The sequence below is a fragment of the Anoplophora glabripennis genome, unplaced genomic scaffold (assembly GCF_000390285.2).
Source record: "Anoplophora glabripennis isolate ALB-LARVAE unplaced genomic scaffold, Agla_2.0 scaffold1075, whole genome shotgun sequence".
NCBI lineage: Eukaryota > Metazoa > Arthropoda > Insecta > Coleoptera > Cerambycidae > Anoplophora > Anoplophora glabripennis.
The window spans coordinates 8,582-30,557 of NW_019417220.1; the positions used below are offsets into that span (position 1 = coordinate 8,582).

Below are 21,976 nucleotides of genomic sequence, written 5' to 3' on the forward strand. Positions count from 1 at the left end.
TATACACCATTTACAACTCCGACATCCCACATCCCCCCAACACCAACATATACTTATACGCCGACGACCTGACAATCACATCCCAATCCGTAGATCCTAGATATTCCGTCTCCCTCCTCCAAAACTCCTTAGACCAACTTGAAACCTGGTGCAACAGGTGGAAAGTCAAAATTAATCCCAACAAAAGTTCGGCTATCCTTTTTACCAAACGAAAAATCCCACAAAACCTCGACAGACTGACACTATCCCAGGAACCCATCTCCTGGAATCGACAAACACGATACCTGGGCCTGACGATGGACCAGCGTCTCACGTGGAAACCGCACATCGTGGAGACGGTGGCGCGAGCGAAGACCACCAGGGCTACCAGGCTACCAGCCACCAGGGCAAAAGATTAAAAGTAATAAAAATAGCGCAGGATTTTTTTAAAGTTTTGAAACGGGTTACTACACTATTAATTTTTTATGCGTGTAATTGTAATTTTGTAAGTAAAAATGTTATTTTTATTTAAATTTTAAAATATGTTACAATAAAGTAAGTACTACGTGTTTGAAAGATAAAATATCGAGGTAGGTACTTAAAGATATAATTTTCGTGTAATATTAAATACATGTTTTTCTCATTTACCTACTTACGAGTCAATATAAAAGTACATGACTGTACATCTATGCATATCTAATTACGTGCTAAAATATTTTCTGTAGATAATAATATATAGATAATTCAATTGTTCATTTAAGTGTGACACAGTGATACTGAAATGATAATTTTTTCTGAATATATAATTTAATATTTTGTAGTAAATCTAATTGTTTTATTTTTTTCATTTGCACATACAAGGGAGTATATAAATAGGTACCTAGTTATATAATTTTGTACATGTATTAGATGGTATTTATCTATTTTGTTTGTTACAAAAAAAATGCCAAAACTTTAGATTTTCCGAAAATATCAGTAAGGCAGCAACACAGCAGAAAAACAATGATTTTAAAAAAATAAAAACATTTTTTGGAACACCCTATATGTTTTTATATATTCTCCCAGAGAATTATAGATAACAATTAATTATGCTTTTTATAAAGTCGTAGTTATATCTTATGGTTATTATTACTAGGGGATTCCTCATTAAGAAAATGGGGAATTCCTATATACATACAAACATTTCCCAAACATGAAATTTTACAAAGTATTTTTTCGTCAATGATTGTAAAGATATTGAAAATCCAAATTTTAACTTGAAAAAATGTAAGTTTTATAACACTGGTGTTTATACATATTTATAGGACACCTACAAATTACTTTAAGCTACCCGATACAGGTTTCATTGAAACTTTTTGTAATTTCAAGGTTTTAAAAAAAAATAAAAAAAAGAACCAGTAAAACAGCAGTGAGATGTTTTCTGTCAATTCGACTTTTGCAAATATCTAGTGGTAATCGAGATAGAATTCCAAGAACTACTGTAATAATTTATTACTGCAACAGGGACATGCCTTGTTTTCGGTTTGTTGTTTTTCTACCTTGTCAAATGCGGTAAATTCCAAAAAAGTAATGCAAGGGTTTTTGTGGAATTCTATCTTGACAAATATCATACAGACTGTTGTAGTAGTCCTGAATTTGGGTAAAGCAGCTGTATTGACTAGCCATCACATTTAGAATATAAACAATAAAACTGCATTTTGCATTCTGACATTAATTAACTTACCTGTGGTACTGCTACTCGATTCAGTTTGGTTTAAAAAAAGAACTGAATTTAAAATACATATATACATATTTACCGAAAGCACATATTTGATGATCAGCCAAAAATAAATTGCGTCTTATTTTCAACATTTAGAATGTGATGATATATCACAGATACTGCGCACTATATTGTAAATAAAAAACAATAAAGTAAATGATGCAATTGTAAAGAAATCACGTTTTAAGGCACAATTGAAATAATTTTGACATAAAATAGATTTATTATTTTATTAAAACTCGTTACATTAAATCATATAAACAGCCTTTAAAGGTATTAAAGAATGAATCACAAAATATTAACAAAAATACACGACTACTTAATTATGGAAAAGTTTTTTCTACAACTGGAATAATACAATATAACGAAACTGTAAAATATACAAGAAAACGTTCACTGCTTCTGAAGATACTCATCAAAGAGATACAAAGACAACGAGCTGTCTGTTCCATTGAGTATACTATTTAAGTCGGTGGCGTACCCGGCCAACTTCCTGATTATATCTCTATGCTTGTGCATGAACTCATGCTCTATATGAGAAGTTATTTCTGGATCGTGGAATTTACTGTTCTCCTTTGCAGCTTCCTTGTGGATTGTGTGAGCTTCCATAGCTAATTCCTTATAGGTATCTAAAGCTTTAGCGATAGAATAGTACTCGTACAGCTCGAAGTCAGGAGTTCTCTCGTCAAAGTCAGACAGTACGTTAAAGTTCATCTGCCCACCACGTTTGGTGATATACTGAATTAGTTCAATGCCGTCTTCCCAGGTATCGTCCGAAAAGCTTCGGAAGAGTTTCTCAAATCCTGGTCGATTTTTGTTGTAATTAGCGAAGTGAGTGGACATCAGAAGGTACTCAAAAGATCTAGTGAAATGATTATTAACGTATTTTTGAAGTCTCGGTTCAATCTGGTCGATGGCACCATATTTAGCAGTACAATGGGTGGTAACTGTTGATACTGGAACAAAACGACAATTTCTTAAATGCTATGTTGACTTAATTTTTTTTATAAATGTTTAAATGCTTGACCTCAGCTTGATTGCGATGGCATGGTTATTTCATTGAGTATAACAAAAACTTCATTAAAACCCAAGGTCTTTTCTCTGATCTGTTACCTCTTTAACAAAGGTCATTTTATATTTTTATTTCATATATGAATTTAAGGAAGTCTTTTAATTTATCTGTAGCCATTATTTATTTTAAAATTTGCTTGAAAATCGTAATTTTTCCAAAGAATCAAAATAATAATTTTTTATGAAACTTTATGAATTTCCCTCCAACATTACAAAAAATTATTGCTTTAAAAAATTATTGTGTTGAATTGCATTACATTGCACAACTGGTACTGGCAAGTAAAAACCCATAAACCTTAGCATCATCAATATTATTGGTTCGTTTACAATGAACAATGACAAACCGTTGGCCTACTCTCGAGATAAGATAAATAAATCTCGTGAACAATTACACAATTGTGTGTTAGCGTAAATTTGATCTTATTATTTTAATAATTTTTAATTTTACTGAAATCTAATTGCCAATATGAAGGAAATAAAATTACTGGTCACGTGACTTAATTATTTATGAAGGTTCTGTATATACATATAGATAATATCTTAGAATTAACATAGGAATTACTCTCTTCACTGTCGGAACATACTTAAAAACAAACCTTTATAATCATGTGTTACCATTTATTACTGCAATTTAATACTTTATTTGGAGAAGAAAAAAGACAATGAATGTCTTCATGGAAAAATAAGAATAAGTATTTTAAAAAAGGTTAAGACTTGATTTTTAGGTATGTCAAAATCAAAATATTATTAAGAATCCACCTACATTAATTGAATTGCTTGTGATTTCAACAATTTAAAACAAGTTTAAAGGCAATAATTACTATGAAATCACCTCATGGAATAATAAAATCACTCAATGTTAATTCAAATCAAAACAATTATTATGTACGAAGCGTTTACTTTTTAGTACACTAGAGATAACAGTATCATTGAAATACACACGCAAACACCAGACATCAAATTCATAAATTAATTTAAACTGAATTACAGATAAAATGGTTTTTAAAAACCCCACTGCTCAAAGAGTTTGTGGTTAAGTTTAAAAATACTGAACAAATAAATGTTTCAAACAGTAGGTTACAAAGGTCAACAAAACAGTATGAAGTACTTATATGAGTTATCTCTATTAAAATGTAAATAAATGTTAAGTGCCCAGAAAACCTACTGTTGTTGAGCAAAATAAATAAAGATAAATTAATACAATCAAATAATGAGACCAAATACAATCATTGTTTGTTGAACTAAATTTGTAATTAAGCAATAAAGTAGAAGCTATAAAATAAATACAATAACACAACAAAATTATTGAATTATTGAAACTAAAACGCAACAAATTTATTAACATGGTAAAAAATGGGCCAGTTGTGTACGAGTTGCAATTATCAAAACTGGTTTATGTAGGTTAAGTATAAAGGTTAACTAAAATGCCAAACTTTAATGGTGAATTCTACATCATGAATTAATAAAAGTGCCAATAAAAATATACTGGATGTTAGAAATTAAGTGTTTTTTTTTAAATTACAAGAAAATGACATGCATCAAATTTGATATGTAACTTTAGTTTTTTGTTGCCTGCTTTCGGAAGCGATCTTCGCAATTTTTGCTTACAGAATATTACAAATTTGACTCATCCTTATGATGAAATAATAACACAGCCCCACAAAAAAAAAAGTGTTCGGACTTGTGGGTCGGACATATGTATTGCCATGTATTTTTCGACGCTGAATCCGATCGATCCCGAGCTCAGAAATGGCCCTCCACGTCTGGAATTGGCCCCAGGGGCCAAAAATGGCCTCTATAGGGCCTGAAAGATTAATTCCGGGATGAGGCGAGGTCGAAGATGCATTCTAAAGCCAAAGCCGGATATGTGGTCGAAAAGTTTATGGCCAACTGAAATTCCCCGTTTGGGACCGGGAAAATGACCCCTTAGGGGCCGGAACACCGTGTTTCGGACGTCGCAATCGCAACAGTGGTATTTTTATGTACTTTTAAATTCTGGAACTCAGACTGTGCTCAAAAAGTTTATGGCCAACTGGAATTCCCCGTTTGGAATCGGGAAAATGACCCCTTAGGGGCCGGAAAATCGTCTTTCGGACGTCGCAATCGCAACAGTGGTATTTTTATGTACTTTTAAATTCTGGAACTCAGACTGTGATCGAAAAGTTTATGGCCAATTGGAATCTCCCGTTTGGGACCGGGATAATGAACCCTTAGGGGCCGGAAAATCGGATGTCGCAATCGCAACAGTGGTATTTTGTATATATTTCCGTATGAGGAGATACTGTCGGGAACTCTATACTGTATCGTTTATACTTTATACTTTATAGCGTTCTGAAGTTCCGTACTGACAATTGAGTGAAATGAGAGAAATACATGAGGAAAGGATAGAGGCATTGGAATCGGTGAATCGGGCATTCAGAATCTTTTAGATACCTGGGAAAACTATCACTCAGGAGTAATTCTTGAATTAAGGCGTGAACCGAGCGTGATGGAACCTTCTCGACCTCAAACCTACTTGCAGAGTAGAAGAACATATTGAAATCACTCAATTTTCCAACCCCGTCAGGGGTATTTTTCCATGGGAATACCACTGTTGCGATTGCGACGTCCGAAACACGATTTTCCGGCCCCTAAGGGGTCATTTTCCCGGTCCCAAACGGGAGATTCCAGTTGGCCATAAACTTTTCAAGCACAGTCAGAGTTCCAGAATTTAAAAGTACATAAAAATACCACTGTTGCGATTGCGACGTCCGAAACACGATTTTCCGGCCCCTAAGGGGTCATTTTCCCGGTCCCAAACGGGGAATTTCAGTTGGCCATAAACTTTTCGACCACAAATCCGGCCTTGGGTTTAGAATGCACCTTCGATCTCGCCCCATCCCGGAATCCATATTTCAGGCCCTATACAGGCCATTTTTGGCCCCTGGGGCCAATTCCAGACGTGGAGGGCCATTTCTGGGCTCGGGATCGGATTCAGCGTCGAAAAATACATGGGAATACATATGTCCGACCTACAAGTCCGAACACTTTTTTTTTGTGGGGCTGTGTAATAATTCATTCATGAATGAAATAAAATATGATTTACAATATACATGGATTTCTTCAAACCAAACACCAAATTGAAAAGAAGTTTATAAAATATTTTTATAGGCCCCATACACGATCAAACAATTTGCACCACAGAGAGCGTTGTGCAAACATTTTGATTACAGTCACTATGTTATCTAGTGACTAATTTTGATTATGTATGTCTTGATTGGAGTTGTTGCGCAACAGTTCGAGTAAATTCGAGCTTGTTTGAAAATATTTGTGCAACGCGTGACTTACTCGAACAGGTTTGAACGTGTATGTGAATATTTGAAGGTGCGTTGTACAACATGACGAACGAATAGTGTCATACAGCTAGTTGTTCGAGAGGTTTTAAAAAATAAATAAAATGGCTTTATCTACGGTCGGAAATAAAGAGCTTTGGCGAGAATTTATACAGAGGTATAGCGATTTACCTGAACTATGGAAAAGTAAAAGTGAACTTTATAATTTTAAGGACAAAATTAACGATACCAGTCAAGCGCGAACAAACTGCTTATAAATTAAAAAAATTGCCTGTTTTCAATAAATTTGCACAAACTGTGCTATCGTGTTGTATAACAAAAGTTTGCGCAAATTGTTTGATCATGTATGGGGCCTATTACAGGAAGAGCGTTTATTTTGTATAACAGAAGTCTAATCACTGACAATTTGGTACACATTAAAGAATGTTTTCTGCAACTTGAAATAAATGTTTTCAACCAATTTTTAACACCCTGTGTCTTGAAAATAAAGCATTTTCTCTATATGAAGTCTTTTTATTAATTTGTAATGAAGAATCCACCATTGAAATTTAACGAAAAACTTTAGTCACATCCTGTTTTCTGTTAAAAGTAATAATACATCCTTATCAAAATCTAATTTGGAGTTGGAAAATACATTATACGTATCTTGGTAGGAAGTGATAATAAATTCATGACTAAAGATGCAATGGAAAATAATATATTTATAATTCAAACAATGTTACCAGATATAAGGAATATATTAATATTTAAAATACATAAAAATAGCATTCTAGCATTTAATATGTACAGGGTGTCTATAGATCATCTTAACCGTAGGCTTCGAGAACAAATTTTTAAGTAAAGATTTTAACATTTTGAAAGTTCCCGTATGATTTAAAAATATTTTGACACATTTTTATTTTTGAATAATTCAGTAGGCTCTGTTATAAGCAAACGAATTATCTTCTGTGTTGGTAAACTCCCCCTTCCAAATAAAATATTAAAAAAATATATTGAGAAAAGTTAATCACAATTAACTTATGTCCATATGCCAAATTTAAACATAATTTCATAATTTTCTATTTGATGAATCCAAACAATTGTAAAATATGATTGGCACAAAATTTTATGCACTTTTTTAAATTTAATTTCGATTTTGATCAGTTTCTAATAAATTTTTCTTACACAGAAAGAGCACTTTATCTACACAGTATGTGAAATTGAAAAAATCGTAATAGACCAATCGATTCCAAATTTGCAATATCAGAATAAATTTCAACTAATTTTTCCTAATGGAATATTTTGATATCTTATATGAAAATGGCAATTTACGTACATAGAAAACATTTTTTTGGACCTGACAAGACTTAATTTTTCAGAAATAAAAATATCTACGTTACAAATTACTCTTTAATTAAGCAACAAAAATTCTGCACAAAAATATTTGGTCATCGAAACCATTGGTTGATTTGGAGATAGGCTGTAAATATAGAAACTTGAAAAATGATTGGCTATAAATATAAAAGTTTTCCCTCTTTTCATCACTTTTTCTAACTCCATCCGTGGACACACTGTATATATGCTTTAGTAAATTTGGACAAATGGAATGCTGTTAATTCAAAGGAATTTGATTTAAATAAACAGCTTTAATGAAAACCATTGAAATTTATATTATCTTTAATCTTTTACATTTAATTTAAGAAGATAAAATTATCTTTCATACCTACAAAACCTTGTAGCACAATCAGTAAAAAATCATTTTAGAGTATTTGAGCACTTGAAAATACCAATAATGAACTTATATGAATCAATCAATAAAAAACAACAAATTTTATCTTTATACATTTTTTGAAGTCACATTTTTTCCAGTATTTGATACCCATTAAAATAACGTTAATGAACTGTCTATGAATTAAAGAAATATGTAAGTAACTTATTAGAATATTTTATGAAACAATTCAAAGGTTTTTGTTCTTCCCTTTATATAGGTATTATAACTCAACTAAGCTTTCAAGCAACAAGAACTTAAAATTTTAAGACATATCCAAAAAAAATAAGAAAATATTAGACAATATTGTTGCTTTTGACGACTTAAATGCGTGGTTAAAACTTTGGTATGTACTTCTTTCTAATACAATATTTTTTTATTTTTATATCCTGACAATCATGCGCATGCGCATTTCTGGTAAAGCAAACAAAAATCGTTTAAAAACTGTTTTGGAACGTGAGTTTTTTAACTCCAAAACAAAACCATTTTCATGTATGAATTTATTTCAACGATAACTCCGGATAATTTGGAACGACTTGCATATGAATTAACAAGCATGAAATAGGCAACTTCGCCATGTTTTGATAAAAGGATAAATAATGTACTTACACTTATTAGATGGTGTACAAACACTTTCTACATCTCTATAGCAACTTTCTGAAAGGGCATTACCAACAGCCCACAAGGTGGTAAATACGATAAAAGCCTTCATGATCCCTGCAAAAATCAAAGTAAAATCTGATAAATACACATAATAAATTTATATACCACGAAATAAACTCTACCAACCTGGTATCTCGCCAGCGTAATCATGAATAACCCAAACAATGGAACGTCTCTCTGTTTTTCTTGCTACTCGCTACGACGCACTCCATACATAAATTCTAGACCTTAACGCCGTGCGCAAAAGTGCCGAGCGCATGTTCAAACTACTTCAATGACAAAGAAAGTGTCTAGTCAGGGTCCAGGAGGCGCATGGTTCTGAAAAATTTGTGTAGAAAGAGATGTTTTCCAACCGAATGTTAGTGCAGTGTGCAAATTAGTATAGATAGGGATAGCTTTAGTACCGCAGAGTCGTTATTATTGTTGTTACAATCACCTTCTGCACCAGTGAGTGTAAAGGCGATTAACTGCGTTCAATATTTCTCTTGAGAGTTATTTTTTATTTTGTGTTTAATAACTATGCTATATACCTGCAAAATGAAATCTTTCGTTTTTACCGTATTTGTTATATGTTGTGCAGTCTTCACATCAGCTGAGCTAGAATGTGAGTATTTTATTTAATTTTGTTTTTTTTGAATTTATCAAATAAAATTATAGATAAATGGAGAGTTTATAAATATTTTTAAATTGATTATATGTACTATGTTATGATTTATATATTTAACCTAGTTATTGTTTTAATAATTATTTGTTATCGTGAATGAGGTTATGAATTTTAGACTAAATTGATTTTTTTAAGAATTTAATTTTATGATTTTTTATTTAATTTTATTTGAATTTGTAGGTAGAAGCGAAAATATACACGTACCCACAGAATGGATTGACATGAAGGACTTTTGTGTGAACAGCATGAGGGGTCAGATTGAGGAGGAACTAAAAGCCGCTATGCAATACATGGCTATGGGAGCTCACTTCTCTAAAGACATAGTTAACAAGCCAGGTTTTGCTAAAACATTCTTCGAAGCGGCCTCTGAGGAAAGACAACATGCCATAAAACTGATTTCTTATCTACTCATGAGAGGAGAATTAACGTCTAAAGTCAGTGAACTCATCAAGAGTAGAAAGGTAACTTATCTAATCACTTTTCGTTTACCTTTTCATTTTGTGTTTACTTTTTCCAGTTGATTCCGACAAAAACTTCTTGGCCCAGTGGCCTGGAGGCTTTAAAAGATGCTTTGAAACTAGAAGCCTCCGTGACTCAAAAAATTCGTAAAGTTATCAAAGTTTGTGAAGATGATCATTTTAACGATTATCACGTAAGCATCCTTTCTTTTTCTGCATAAAACATTTAAATAATTTATCTCTTTTTTAGCTTGTTGATTACCTAACTGGCGATTTCCTTACTGAACAATATCATGGCCAACGAGATATTGCCGGCAAAGTCTCCACCCTGGAGAAGTTGAAGCAGAAACATGGAGCTCTCGGAGAGTTCTTGTTTGATAAGAAATTGCTCAACGGTGAGCTGTAAATATTATTTCAGTGGATATATATATTTTTTATTGTAGAACTAGTTCATTCCTATCTTACATACTTTTTGTGATATATATTTCACGTTTCATTTTGTATTTTCTAGAATATGTTTATAAATATTTGGTATGTTGTAAAAATTTCATAGTCGCAGTTTTTTTGTTTCAATAAAAATTTTATGAATTTTTATAAATTTATTTGAAAAAATTCCGTGATTCTTGCCCAACATGTAAATCAGAACTATACAAAAAATCATAAAAGATAATGCATACCTAATTACTTTTAAAATATTTAAACAAAGCTGTCGAGTACCTATTTAAATCTATTTGTCATCAGTATCATCTACAGCAAAAAAAAACATGAAAAAGATAACTTCATTTGTTTTGCATGTTATCAGTTCGAACAAATTGTTAACACACTTATTATTGTAGTTAAAATCGATGATATGAATAATGTTATCGATATCAATTGAAAATATTCGAGACAAACCAACGATGGAAAACTACATACATATAGCAGTAAAACTAAAATTGTTTATTGTTGTTACCATTTCAATCATTTCATATACTGGAGTATAAAGCAGAATATCAGACTGATATGGTGATAAGCAATTTTAACTGCTTTGTATTAATATCAATGCTACTATAGTATCGGGCGTCCCAAAATTGACGCTAGATTTGTTTTTCGATAAAGTGTTGCCAACTAAAAAAAAAAGCTGACATTTCAGGGTTATTGTTATTAGAAATGGAGCGTTATACGCAGGGAGACTAGAATAAAAAGTTTCGAAAATAATTTAACGATACATATGGAACACTAGCGCCCTCTTATTTTTGTAAGATTTTTGTTTACATGGAGTTCGGGCTCCTTGTGTAGTCTCCATGGTTATACGAATCAAAGCGTTTTCAATAGCTGCTTTCTTTCGGTTGCCACTTTCGGATCTAAACGCATTATGATCACAAAATTATGTTCGTAGTTGTTTTCTTGTTTCCGGATCATGTCAGATTTTATGATCAGGATCGGTAATTCCCTTTCCCCTATGAATCAAATTTTTTTCTGTGATTCGAACTTTTGATCACGATCACATATTATAACCTTAAAATTATGGTGGTTTCTTTATTTCCTTGAAGGGAGTTACCATTTTTATTTTAATTGTACACAGAAGAATAGGGTGTACCAAAACGATATTAAAATCAAATCGATTGTCAACAGTAAATAAAATCCTGTTCTCTTCGAAATTGGATTCATGGATCTACTTCGTGTTTGTCTGATCCTTATTCAGTGATCATGATTCAAAGATATGAGCAAAAGAAAACGGTTATTGTTGAGCAATAATTTATAAATAATGAAGGTCTGGCTCTGGCAGTTACAGTTCGCAATTTCGTATGACACTCTGGCCGTCCTTCAAGAAGTCATTTGACACAAAACATCGACTAAACAGTTAGTGAGATTGTTGATAAATGGTTGATAAGAGTCCAGGAACATACATTCGGATATATAGTGGTCAAGAAACATTTCGAGAAGCTCTCTACAGCGTATTCTCACGAAAGATTTGTACTTCTCACCTTCAAGCTTCATAAAGTTTAAATCACAGATTAGAAAAAGTTAATAATGGTTTAATTCGAAAGTTATACGATGGATCAAAGATGCGAATGATAATGCAATTTCATATTCTCTAGGACCCTTCGAAATCTTCGAATAGTGTTTTGAAAACTCATTGGTAAAAGCATCCTGGGTAAAAGTTTGGCAATGTCGCTTTCACGCGGGTCTTGACAGAACACAGACCAAAATAATTTTTTTAGGAAAATATGTACATTAAAAAAATAACATAAATGTTATACATTTTCATATCAGAAATTTTTCTACTACCTAAAAAAATTAATTGAAAAACTACCTAGCCTATTTGTACTAGGTAGCTATAATGTAACTATTTCTTAAGTAAACAAAATAGTGATATACAGAAAATAAAAAGCATAGAGAAGTCTACTGCATAGCAAAAATAAATTTAGGAGTACATATAGAGGATAAGGGCCATCTTAGGGCCTTTCGATTTGGCAAAAATAGAAGCTATTAGTAACTAATAGGAACTTAAAGTTACTCTGAACTGATATTAGTTGCTAATAGGTACTATTTTTGCCAAAACGAAAGCCCCCCTTATTAGCAAGCTCATCCCAGGCTACATAGCCGCACTACCCTACCCAACCATACCACACATAAACATGACACCACCCCCGGGGTTTAGACAGACGAGCCGGCGAAGCAAAAAGAGCGCCAGAAGAAAGTCAGGACAAAAGGAGGTCCCACAAAACGCCTACACCGGCCGCATTTTGCGGTCGGGATAGACGACGGATGGGGCCCACCTACGAAGGCTGTCCAGGGCCTACACGAGATGAGGCAGGATAAAGAGGGATAATCCCCCTCGATCCCAAATCATTGAGGCCAATTTCTAGCAATGGAATAATGGCGCGCGCGTGGCGGGATATATAGGATGCCAGTTTTTTATAGCAGGACTACCCTCTATAAATCTCATAGCTATGAGACTACCTAACACGCAGGAAAGTTAAATAAAACATATATATGAATCACAGTAGTATACTGTGATATGAATAAAACCCACAAAATATACGAATAACAGCTTTGATCTTCTTAAACATTAAACAATAACACAAAACACAACCATAAAAGCAACTGATCTGTGCATAAAAGTGAAGTTACAGTGAACATTCGTATGATTATTTATTTATTCTATCGGTAGATATCGCTCGATGTATATTATTTGAATTTACTCGCAAGCGAATATAACATATTCGATTCGAAGGGAGTCAATAATAGGGATTTGGAAGAATTCATTCGAATGACGTCTTCGACTGAACTTCACCATGCGAGAGATCAAGAATTGAGGATGAGGAGTCTACTGACCTCGCAGAATGAAGAAAGTTTATTGAATGGAGAATGGATTAGGATTATGATTATGGAAGTAGTATATGCTCCAAGGTGGTATATGCTCTAAGGGGGGCTTTAGTTTTGGCTAAAATAGTACCTATTAGCAACTAATATCAGTTCAGAGTAACTCTAAGTTCCTATTAGCTACTAATAGCTACTATTTTTGACAAATCGAAAGGCCCTAATGTAGAAGAAAACCGTTTATAATTCCGTGATCTGTGTTCACTGTTCAGTAATCTGTGACATAACCCTAGAAATTCTTCACACACTACGAAATATAAAACGTTAGGGTAGTGCCTATTTTTTAGATAGTATTCGTGTTTAGTAGTCTTTATACTTTATGTATACATATGATAACGAACTATTCATTTTTGTATATGTGTGTATACATTAAAAATATTTAATTCAAATAACAAGATCGAAATGGCCGATGAAATTGAAGAAAAATCGTTCAAGTTTCATGAAATGGAGCTGGACGACCGCATTTTAAAAGTAAACACTACAATATTTAGTCTTATAAATAATGCTTGTTGTATGTAAATTGCAGGCTATTGCAAAACTGGGGTGGCAGACTCCCACACTTATTCAAGAAAAAGCCATCCCCCTAATTCTAGAAGGAAAAGATGTGTTAGTCAGGGCCAGAACAGGTTCTGGAAAAACCGCAGCATTTGCAGTTCCCGTCATACAAAAAATTTTAAACCTAAAGCAAATTGCTATCCAGCAAGAAATTAAGGCTTTAATACTGACGCCAAGCAAAGAACTTTGCAATCAAATATGCGGTGTTGTGAAAGATCTTACCGTTAAGTGTTCAAGAGAGGTGAGGTTTAAAAATTCAGTTTTTTTTTCAGTTGTCATGCTTTTTTTTCTTAGGTTAGATGTGTTGATGTGTCACCGCAAGTAGATTTAAATGTACAGAAACCTCTCCTAGTTGAAAAGCCAGATATAGTTGTAGGAACTCCATCTAGAATTTTACAACACTTAAAAGCTGGGAATCTAAGTTTAAGAAAGTCTCTCGAAATTTTAGTAATTGATGAAGCTGACTTAGTTTTTTCTTTTGGATATGAAGCTGAAGTAAAAGAATTGCTAGGGTAAGAATTATGTATTTCACAAAATTGATTTAAATGTATTTGTGAATTTCAGGTATTTACCTACAATATATCAGGCAATTTTAGCTTCAGCCACATTAAGTAATGATGTAAAAAGCTTGAAAAGTCTTATATTGCATAATCCTGTTGTATTAAAATTGGAAGAACCTGATCTGGCACCCGCTAGCCAATTGACACATTATCATTTATATGCAGAAGAAATGGATAAAGCAACAATATTATATGCCCTTTTGAAACTTTGTTTAATTAGAGGAAAAACAATTATCTTTGTTAATACTGTAGATAAGTGCTACAAGTAAGTTTTTAAATATATTTTTGTCTATTAGACATTTTTATTTCTTTTGTAGGATTAAGCTGTATCTCGAACAGTTTGGCATTCCAACCTGTATTTTAAATTCTGAGCTCCCTTCTACTATAAGATGTCATTCTGTCAATCAGTTCAATCAAGGCATATACGATATAATCGTAGCATCTGACGAACGAGCTTTGGAACAGCCTGACACCGAGAAAGGGCAAGGAGACGGCAAGAAATCGAAAAGAAGAAGGGATAAAGAAAGCGGTGTTTCTAGAGGCATAGACTTTCAATTCGTTGCTAACGTTATTAATTTTGATTTTCCATTAGACACGCAAGCTTATATTCACAGAGCTGGTAGGGTTGCAAGAGGAAATAATCAGGTATCTATAAACCCATAAACTAAATAACAAATGTTTAAATACAGGGTGTTAGGTAGACAAACTTATAAAGGTGATTCATTGAGTAATCTTAAGCCAAGAAAGTTAAATAAACATGGGTCCACAAATCGATGGTTTTTGAAGATACAAGGTGTTGAAATTAAAAAAAAAATTGTCATTTGTAAATTATTTCTGAAGACATTTAACACAGATCGATAAAACTTTGGCTGACGATTTATGTAATTGGAAATAAAAATCCACTGAATTCTGTCAAATTTGACGCATGAAATACCCTCTACACGTGCCTGCTCTGTGTCGGTAGAGTTATGAAACACCCTGTATAATCTTTAGTTTAAAATCACTCAAGGAATCGACCTTTTAATTTTTCGACATTCTTAATTAACACCCTGTATATTCAAAATTATACAATGTGCACCATTAAGTTTGCAATAAATGGGTAAAATTATTTTTTTATTATTTTCAAATGAAAATTTTGAACACTTCCAAAAATTGGTGCATGTTCGATAACGGTCCTAAGTACTTGGAATGGCTCCCAATCAAACGCCATACAAGGCAGACTGAAAAATATACAATTATTCAAGTGTAGCCTTGTTTTTGAAAATTCGTCAAAACATTAAGAACATTTAGAATTAAAAAACTTGGTGGCATTAACAATTTTTATTCACAATTACAAATAATAAAAATTGTTGCACACTTAATAGCGCACTATGTATGTTTAAATATTTTTTAGGGCAGTGTTTTATCCTTCGTTTCCATAAAAGAGAAGCCCTTACTGCAAAAAGTCGAGGAGGCTCTAAAGCAAGACCGCGAAGATATATCTATTTTTAAGTGAGCAGGAATATTTATAAATATCTTTTTTATTTCTCAAAAAATTAATTCTAGATCATATCAGTTCAAGCTCGAGGAGGTGGATGCTTTTAAATATAGAGCAAAAGATGCCTGGAGAGCAGTTACTAGAATTGCTGTGAGGGAGGCAAGGCTCAAAGAAATAAAGCAGGAGATATTCAATTGCCAAAAGCTGAAGGTACATATCGGAACATTCCAAAATTTACATAAATACTGAAAGGGAGCCATAAAAATACTTATTAAAATCATGTTGAACTGATTTTAGAGTTATTTCGAGGACAATCCTACAGACTTGCAAGTATTGCGGCACGATAAAGCACTGCACACAGTAAGGCTGCAACCGCACCTAGCCGATGTTCCCGAATACATTGTACCGCCCACTTTGAAAAATTTAAGTGGCATCGCGAGGAGGGGCAAAAGAAAACGTGATCACAGTAAAACTTTTGAGAGTTCTACAGCAAAATTCCGGGTAAGTTTTAAACAAAATTTGAGAGAATTTGTCATTATTAGACATATTTTTTTAGGCAAAAAAAAGTAATCCTTTATTAAGTATGCAGTTTGAAGGTTTCAGTAAGAAAAAAAAGAAGTAGTAAAATGTATTTATTGTAAAAAAAATATAAATTTTTAAGTAAAAATAAAAATGAATTTTAATTAAAAGATTCCAAGGTAAAAAGCTGATGTACAATCTTACTTAGTAGTGGTCCAATATTCTTGTTACAATCGCCAAACTGAATAGAGGCTAACAGTTTCTCTCCTTTCCCTCCGGGATTTTCATCATAGGCTTTCTTTAATAGAGCAGGAGTGGGATATTGGTCTACGATCGCTAATGCTCTGTCCACAGACATGCCTTTGATTTGAATCAACATTTTTACAAATAAATCGGAGACTTTTGTGGGCTACAAGTTATTAATTATTAAAAATTATTATTTTAAGCTAAAATTTTTTATAAATCAATAATTTTTGAGATAGTGTTTTAAAATAAAAAAAAACAATCACCTTTTTAAAAATATGTTTGAAAGATATTTAATGCAGAATTATGAAATAGTTCTCATTGAAAAAAAAATGTATCATTAAAGATTCCGCATAAAATAAATTTAAATTTCTTTTTTGATGGAAAGTTGGTGGCACTGCTCTACTCTGATGCGAAGTTTGAGTGCTATCTATCCATGCAGTTTTTACTATGAATAATGTTATCAAAGAGATTGCCTAAAATTTTGCACTATAGTTTTTCCGATATCAATTGAAGAACCACGAGGATGACAATATGTACGAGGTTCGGTCATTGACGCAGCAACTCGGCATCAAAATATTTGAAAAAATTGTTCCCATATTTATTTAGCCATACCCATATATAGCTCTGGTCGAACTAATCATGCAAGTGGTAGAAATGTACATGCCCAGTTGAAGAATGAGCATGCGGGCAAACAGCAATACACACTGTTGCTCTGGTAGACCGTGTCATAAATTTCAGTTGTCGACAAGTCGCCTGGCAGTGCAGTGCAGCAATGCGGAATTTGGTGTGATTCAGATAATCTTAATTTATTATAATCATCTATTAATCATTGATATTACAATTGTGAAAGGGAGAAATAATATTATTACAACATGGCATTTTGAAATGGAACAAAACGAAATTTACCATCAATATAATAAAATTGTTTGAGGACATAAATAAAATATATTGTTGGCCAAATGAACATATAATAAAAATTTTTTAAACATTATATACAAATTATAATTTTTTACCTTTAGCAGAAAACTTTTTAGGGACGCCTATGAAACTCATAAAATTTAATTGCTCGGTTTTTTATACAAGACTACAACCAACTTCGGAAAGACTATACCAACGGAATTTCTTGTGCCGAATCGTTGAAAATGTTGGGAAAGATGTACAGTCATTCAGTCTTATCAAAACTCAAGTATACAAAAATGGCACATAACAATCAAACATGGTCGAGAAGTGGTTGATGATTTGCCACGTTCTGATTGTCCTTCAACGTCTTCAACTAAAGAAAACATCGATAAAATGAAGGAAATGGTGCTTGCAAACCATTATTATAGTCTGAGAGAGCTGGAACTAAACATATCTCACAAATCAGTTCGCACCACTTTAGTGATGTTTTGGGTCACAACAGGGCCTGCTTCCAAAAGAATAGAACTTTCTTCAAAAAGAACATGTTGCTAAAGACAGGAAACTAATTCAGACTCTACATTCGTACAATGCAGCATAACGAGTGACGAGATGGATTTAAGAGCTTGACATGCAAGCGAACCAACAAGCTTCGGAATGGCTCTTTTCTAATGAGCCGAAACCAAAAAAACCACGCCAAGTCAATCAAAAATCAAAGACGTGTTGACTGTTTTCTTTGACTATTATGTCCGCACAGGATCGGATGGATCGAGAAACAATCAACAAAGAATATTATCTGGGCGTGATGAGAGACGGCGCAACGAGACCACGGCGCAAAAGAGCAGATTTATTAAAAGGACAATTCTTGAATTATGTACCACGATAATGCACCATCACACAAAGCGATACTTGTGTATGAATTATTGACAAAAACTCAACGAATATCATCGAGTAGCCATCGTTTTAGCCTGTCGACATCTTCCTCTTTCCCAAATTCAAATTAACACTCTGTGGAACATGTTTCAAGTTGATAGAAGCCATAAAACAATAATTGTTGAAGAAGTTGAGTCCATACCGGAATATGCGTTTAAAAAGTGCTTTGACGACCGAGGTGTTTGTTGAAAAAGTGTATTGCTTCAAATGGAGCCTCTTTTGAAGAAAACAAAATTAAATTTGATGATTAATTGAATATATTGTGTTTTATTGACAAATTCCAGATACATCAAAATATCTAATGGCATCAATTTTTTGTGTTTTGTGACAAGTATCTCAGTCTACATGTATTTATATCATTAGTTTTGTCATTCTCTATCACATGCATTCAGAGAAATTTTGAAAATAATTTTTTTTTTAATTAACTTTCGGTTAAACTCATCACCACTTAAAATTGTCGGGCGCCTACACCGGCCTCATTTGCGGTCGGGGTAGACGACGAATGGAGCCCACCTACGAAGGCTGTCCAGGCCTACACGAGATGAGGCAGGATAAAGAGGGATAATCCCCCTCGATCCCAAATCATTGAGGTCAATTTTTAGCCATGGAATAATGGCGCACTTAAAATTGTTTACGTACTTAACACCCCGTATATTACCTTATTTTTCGATGAGCTATGGTTGAATTCCTGAAAAGTCATTACTGAAATACAACTGTCTTCCAAGGAAATGTCCGATATATTTTCTTTGGAACAACTTACAAGCGTTTTGGTCTAAAAGAAAAAAAAAATACAAATTCAATTTACAATTTTATTTTAGTTTCGGACTTACCTTAAAAACTCGGTTCAATATTGCTGACAAATTTATCAAATACCTGGCCGTGTGTCTAATACTTTCAGTGAATTTTACACAAAAACCATCTTGAATGGCTGTATTAGTTGCCGCTTGGTACAACGTAGTGATAGGTAAACCCACGTGCTGATTACTTCCAAATCTTTCTATCAAATATATTACGTTTTGTACGCCACATTTTTTCAATCTGAATTTTTGCTCATAGTAGCGACCGTCCTTAATGCTATGACCAAAATCATCCATTCTCTTCCTCTCTATTATATACGGGAGTACTAATTCTTTTTTAGAAGTCCTATCCCGACCTAAAAATACTGAATTTAGTAAATCGAGTTAAAATTAATGATGCGACAAGTTACAGATCCAAATATAATCTCCTATTTTCAGCTTTTTCACCTCATAAGCTACTTCAGTTCGTTTCAGTTCTGCCAGAATAGGGTCGTCTTGGATTAACGCCTTGCTTCTAAAAAGTTATGTTATATTCAAGGCTTAGTTTTCTTTATACGTCTACGCTTACCCACTGGTTTCGCATGTATCTACATACAAAATAATGTCAAAACTATTGGGTAGTAATTTAAAACATTCCTCTTGTGTTAAACTATAAGTAGATGATGCAGCGGAACTATTAGACATATGTTTCTGAATTGTTTTGTTTGTACTAATCCAATCTGAATGAACTGTGTTCGCTGAATACAAATTAGAACTTTCAGTAAATACTTCTGAATTAGTTAATCCCTTTCCAAATGACAAAGTCTTATCTTCTAATGATAAAACAGAATTTTTATCTGATATAATAGAACTACTCTTGCCGTTATCTGTCGATATCTCAGAAGTACTGCTTAAACTATATGCGGAAGATGAATCTGTATTTTCCAATAAATCTATACAAGTTTCCTGATTTTTTCCATTTTTAATAATTGTCTCTTTAGTTTGAAATGATGAACCAAAAGTATTTTTTCTTTGATCAAATAATTTTTTAGATAGAGCTAATCCTTCATTTGTTAAAGAGAACTTGGGAGGATTACTTTTTCTAATAACTAGTTTTTTTGTAACGAGTGTCTTCATAGATGACCAAGCTGTATACCTGCTTCCAGGATCTGGTTTAGTAAATGAAGTACGAGATAAATGCTGCCCTTTTCTTATTAGCTCTTGCTTAGTTAAAAATTCTGCACATATTGGCTCTAAACTCTCAATAAATAATGTAACTAAAATCGCATATGCCCCAGAACCTTCTTCAGGAAAATATTCCTTAGAACAGCTGCCTTTGCGTTTAGAAAAAGAATTGTCTTGAATAGGTTTACTCTTTTTACTTGCTGCTTCATCTATTCCATCAAAATATTGTGATTTTCTTGCATCAACATAATTTACATTTTTTATCATATTAAGTTGATGTGTTTGCAGTCTATTATCAATCATTTCGCACAATTTTTTACCAAATCCTTTTAATATTTGGCAATCTTTTCCTCTTTCAAGAGGTAGCGGATATCTTTTCAGTGACTGAAGTGCAATATTAAAGCAAAATTCCATTTTAGAACTTTCTTTTCTTGCTTGGTCTCTCCATTCGGTAAGCCATTTTTGAAATAGCGGGTTTGGAGTTTTTAATTTCATCGTTACCCTTTTCCTTTTGAATTCGTTCATTTTTCATTTTAATTATTTACATAAAATCCAATAATCTCCGGAGACTGTTTACTGTTTACAAAATTGAAATTCATTAATCAGAATCACTTATAAATATCTATTTTCTTCTTCTCCTTCCACACAAATGACAACTAACATTACTGACAACTACTACTAGCACTAGCACAAAACATATAATAGACGGCTAGGCTAGGGTGCTCACAGCCAGTGTTGCCAGATCAATATCAAATTACTGGAAAAATTTTACAAAATTTCTTTTACTACTACTATTTTTTTATATATTATCTTAATTATGATAATATAGGTACCATTTTTTAATGCGTTCAAAATTTAGAATTAATGTTGTCACCGCCGTTCTTGGGGATGTAAATTCGAAATATTTGGAATTATTCAAATTTCGTGGCTGAAAACGTACATAGGTATAGTATTTTTGAAACCGAGTGAGTTGCGCGAAACTAAATCTGTACAGGACATAGTACCTTGCGAAACGCCGCCATAATTTTAAAAATGATGTCACCGCCGTTCTTGGGGGCGAAAATTCGAAATATTTAGAATTATTCGAATTTCGTGGCTGAAAACGTACATAGTAAGTAAAAAAAAAACGAAAATTTTATTTTCGCGTTTCGTGAAAATATGTTTGTTTATCATGTTTTAAGAGCCCCCTCAAATCAGGTCAAAAAAAATATTTTTAGAGGTTGCTCAAGATTTTGAAAAATTTCCAAAATCGTCAAATATTTTTTTAATTTTTTTTTCTCGGTTTTATTCTGTGATTTGAGGTTCTGGGCTTAGAGCATATACTACTGGAGGCAGAATCCCAGTGACCGAGAGTACAGCGTAGGTTCGAAAGAGAGAGAGGTTGGGAGGGTTAGCATGCTCTCTCTCTCTAGAAGCATGCGATTGATTCTGTCGTTCAGGGAGACTAGATAAGGAGCACGAACTCATACGGGAAAATTGACAAAATTTGTCCAAGAAATGGCAGAAGTTGGGGTGGCGCTAGTGTTCCATATGACCCAAATGAATGTAGCTTCATAAATACGAGTGAAGTAAGCAAATAACCAATTTTATTTTATTTATATTGAGTTTAATATTTATATTGGGGAGCGGGGAGGTATACTAACCTGAAAACTAGAAGTCAAGTCAATAATTATTACAATTTGTTTTTATAAATGGTAAATAAAAAGTTTCGAAAATAATTTAAATATGGTAATAGTATGTGAAGTGAATGACTGTCAACAGATTTAAAATAAAACAGTACGTTTGTGAT

General features: G+C 33.0%; 4 protein-coding genes across 6 annotated transcripts; 2 read left to right on the plus strand and 2 right to left on the minus strand.

The window, feature by feature from the left end:
* Window positions 1-1,953: 1,953 nt before the first annotated feature.
* On the minus strand, window positions 1,954-8,789 carry LOC108914947 (ferritin-1, chloroplastic). 3 transcript variants are annotated; one of them, XM_018720875.1, is made up of 3 exons: window positions 8,678-8,789; window positions 8,498-8,605; window positions 1,954-2,694 (listed from the first exon to the last, which is right to left on the minus strand). In XM_018720875.1, exons 2-3 carry the CDS (start codon window positions 8,598-8,600, stop codon window positions 2,132-2,134), a joined length of 666 nt encoding a protein of 221 aa, XP_018576391.1. In that variant the 5' UTR covers window positions 8,601-8,605; window positions 8,678-8,789; the 3' UTR covers window positions 1,954-2,131. The 3 variants fall into 3 exon arrangements, with proteins under 3 accessions (XP_018576391.1, XP_018576392.1, XP_018576394.1); XM_018720876.2 differs by having other exon boundaries at window positions 8,657-8,681; XM_018720878.2 differs by lacking the exon at window positions 8,678-8,789 and having other exon boundaries at window positions 8,498-8,626.
* Window positions 8,790-8,902: 113 nt separating this feature from the next.
* On the plus strand, window positions 8,903-10,240 carry LOC108914948 (ferritin subunit). Its single transcript, XM_018720879.1, has 4 exons — window positions 8,903-9,155; window positions 9,396-9,676; window positions 9,733-9,867; window positions 9,924-10,240. Exons 1-4 carry the CDS (start codon window positions 9,071-9,073, stop codon window positions 10,077-10,079), a joined length of 657 nt encoding a protein of 218 aa, XP_018576395.1. The 5' UTR covers window positions 8,903-9,070; the 3' UTR covers window positions 10,080-10,240.
* Window positions 10,241-13,261: 3,021 nt separating this feature from the next.
* On the plus strand, window positions 13,262-16,299 carry LOC108914950 (probable ATP-dependent RNA helicase DDX56). Its single transcript, XM_018720881.1, has 9 exons — window positions 13,262-13,510; window positions 13,566-13,835; window positions 13,889-14,106; window positions 14,159-14,419; window positions 14,472-14,799; window positions 15,548-15,645; window positions 15,700-15,841; window positions 15,929-16,132; window positions 16,188-16,299. The coding sequence occupies exons 1-9, from the start codon at window positions 13,442-13,444 to the stop codon at window positions 16,251-16,253; spliced, it is 1,656 nt and encodes a 551-aa protein (XP_018576397.1). The 5' UTR covers window positions 13,262-13,441; the 3' UTR covers window positions 16,254-16,299.
* Window positions 16,258-20,793, minus strand: LOC108914949 (crossover junction endonuclease MUS81). Its single transcript, XM_018720880.1, has 5 exons — window positions 19,592-20,793; window positions 19,434-19,537; window positions 19,057-19,379; window positions 18,885-18,998; window positions 16,258-16,559 (listed from the first exon to the last, which is right to left on the minus strand). Exons 1-5 carry the CDS (start codon window positions 20,710-20,712, stop codon window positions 16,311-16,313), a joined length of 1,911 nt encoding a protein of 636 aa, XP_018576396.1. The 5' UTR covers window positions 20,713-20,793; the 3' UTR covers window positions 16,258-16,310.
* Window positions 20,794-21,976: the final 1,183 nt, after the last annotated feature.